Consider the following 2179-nt stretch of genomic DNA (forward strand, 5'->3'; position numbering starts at 1 on the left):
ATGATGCAGTTTTAATATATGATGCTTAAATAAACCGGTTCTGAATTGCCCTTGAAAACTTAATTTGCTCTTCTGCAGAGCTTTGAAATATATTAATGCATTAGTAGTCTTTTATAAATGCAAGTTATTATTAAAACAGATTCATTGTAACATTTCTATCACCAACAACATGAAGCCACAACACTGGCCAAAACACATTTTAATTCAAATACAAGGGACAACAAAGACTCAGGATTGTCAAAGGGTGACTAAGATAATTTTATTTGATCATATCAACTTTCTAGAAATAGTATCATTAGCAGTAAAGTTTGACAAAACTGAATCGACAACATCATTTTGTTTATAAGTAGCATTGTACTTCAATATTCGCTGGGCTCAGTTAGCATAAGTACAATGGCATAAAACAAAAGCAAAATATCACAAAGTTTGGAAATCTGAGGCATGAGCAGTAAATGTTGGAAATAAACTGTCGATCAGACTGCCTCTGTGGATGGGGATTTTTTTTTAAATGAGAAGAGAAAGGTTAGACATGAAATGGGTCTTAAAATACAGGAGCAGGGAAAGGTAAAGACAATAGGGCTGTCCTCTCACTAGGGAGCGATGTCTAGTGCAAGCTTAACTTGAAGGTTATCATGCCTCAGGTGAGGGATGAGGATGAAAAAGCATGGTAACCTCAGTTGGTGCATTCATTTGAACCCACACTGTTGCTATTGGTCTACATTACACACCAGCTGTCCTTGTCAACTTGTATAAGCTGAACTGGTATTCCCTATGCTCTTGATCCCTGATTTCCAGTAATTCTTAATGATCAGATAGTAGTACATTCCATCCAGGCAGCAATTAATGTTCGCAAGGCATTGGGTTATTTGGAGAAAGACTCGCAGAGGTACCAAATATTCAGATATATAGCACTGCCTTGCTAAGAAGTACAACAGCATGGCTATGTGATACGGTGTAAAGCAGAAAAGGAAGGTTACCAGATTTGAAGAGACAATATTCAAAGATGCCCTCATGTTCCCATCATCTCTCTCTTCATCCACTTTTCGTAATGTTCTGATGATCTGAATACTGCAGAAAGACACAGTGACTGCAGAAATTAAAAAGATAACTTCCATACTCACAGGAATGATACCCCTTTTCCAAAATTCATCAAAGTTTACAAAGCAAATTTCGCTTTTCTGATTTCCATCAGATTCGATGTAATTTGGAATACTTGCAGACCAGATACAAACCCACATCACACTGCAGACAATGATGGCTTTCTTTGGTGATCTGAGGGTTTGGGCCAGAAAGGGGTGTTTGATAGCGATGTAGCGATCCAGCGATATCAGCGTTATTAACAGGATTGTCCCATAGGTGTTCACAAAGTACAGGGACTCCACAAACTTACAGAATAATGGTCCCAGGTGCCACTTCCAACCCACTTGAAAGGCATGGATTTTGAAAGGCAGAGAGAAAAGCAGAAATATATCGGAAAAAATCAGGTTTATCATGTAGATCGTAGATTCAATCAACGTCTTTATCTTGGTGCAGAATATCCACAGTGCAGCCAAATTAATAACCAGCCCCAGAATGAATGTTGGTATGTAAACCACATACTGAAATACGTCCACGAATGGAAAGTCTAGTGGAATGCTCACTACGCACATGTTTGCTGAAATTAACATGACTGGCTGTACGTGTTGGTATACGGTAAGTCAGTAAGTTTACCAATATTGGGGTGTATGTAAACTTCCTGAAATTTTCTTTCTCTCTTACAAATCCAGGAGTGCCAACGTTTCTTCAATACACTGCACCGTATATAAAAATATATACCGACGACTCTTCGCTGAGGAGATTTGCAAGCATGCTGTTTTCGACATTACTTCTGAATGTTCGGTTGACAGCACCCACCACATCCTGCTCAACCTTCCGGTCAGAATCAGTGATGACATAAATGGAAAACCACGTTTACTTGAACAGAAACCGCTGCTTCTTATGATGAATGACTGAATGTAGACAACAAGTGTTTTCTGTTCATTATTTTTCACTATTTGAGTGACATTTTACTGTAAATTATTATTTTAAAGCATGAAACAAGTTAAAAGGACATTAGGTCACACCTCATATAACACTTAAAACCAAACCCTGCTCTTCCCAGAATCATCACAAAAGTGAAAGATTTTCCAAAGTATGCAAC

The 2179-nt window shown here is 38.1% G+C and overlaps 1 protein-coding gene across 1 annotated transcript; it reads right to left on the minus strand.

Moving 5' to 3' along the window:
- Positions 1–338: 338 nt before the first annotated feature.
- LOC132821582 (lysophosphatidic acid receptor 6-like) lies at positions 339–1679 on the minus strand. The gene has a single exon (XM_060834241.1). The coding sequence runs from the start codon at positions 1665–1667 to the stop codon at positions 741–743; it is 927 nt and encodes a 308-aa protein (XP_060690224.1). The 5' UTR covers positions 1668–1679; the 3' UTR covers positions 339–740.
- Positions 1680–2179: the final 500 nt, after the last annotated feature.

This window comes from Hemiscyllium ocellatum, chromosome 13, assembly GCF_020745735.1.
Source record: "Hemiscyllium ocellatum isolate sHemOce1 chromosome 13, sHemOce1.pat.X.cur, whole genome shotgun sequence".
In the NCBI taxonomy this organism is placed as follows: Eukaryota; Metazoa; Chordata; class Chondrichthyes; order Orectolobiformes; family Hemiscylliidae; genus Hemiscyllium; species Hemiscyllium ocellatum.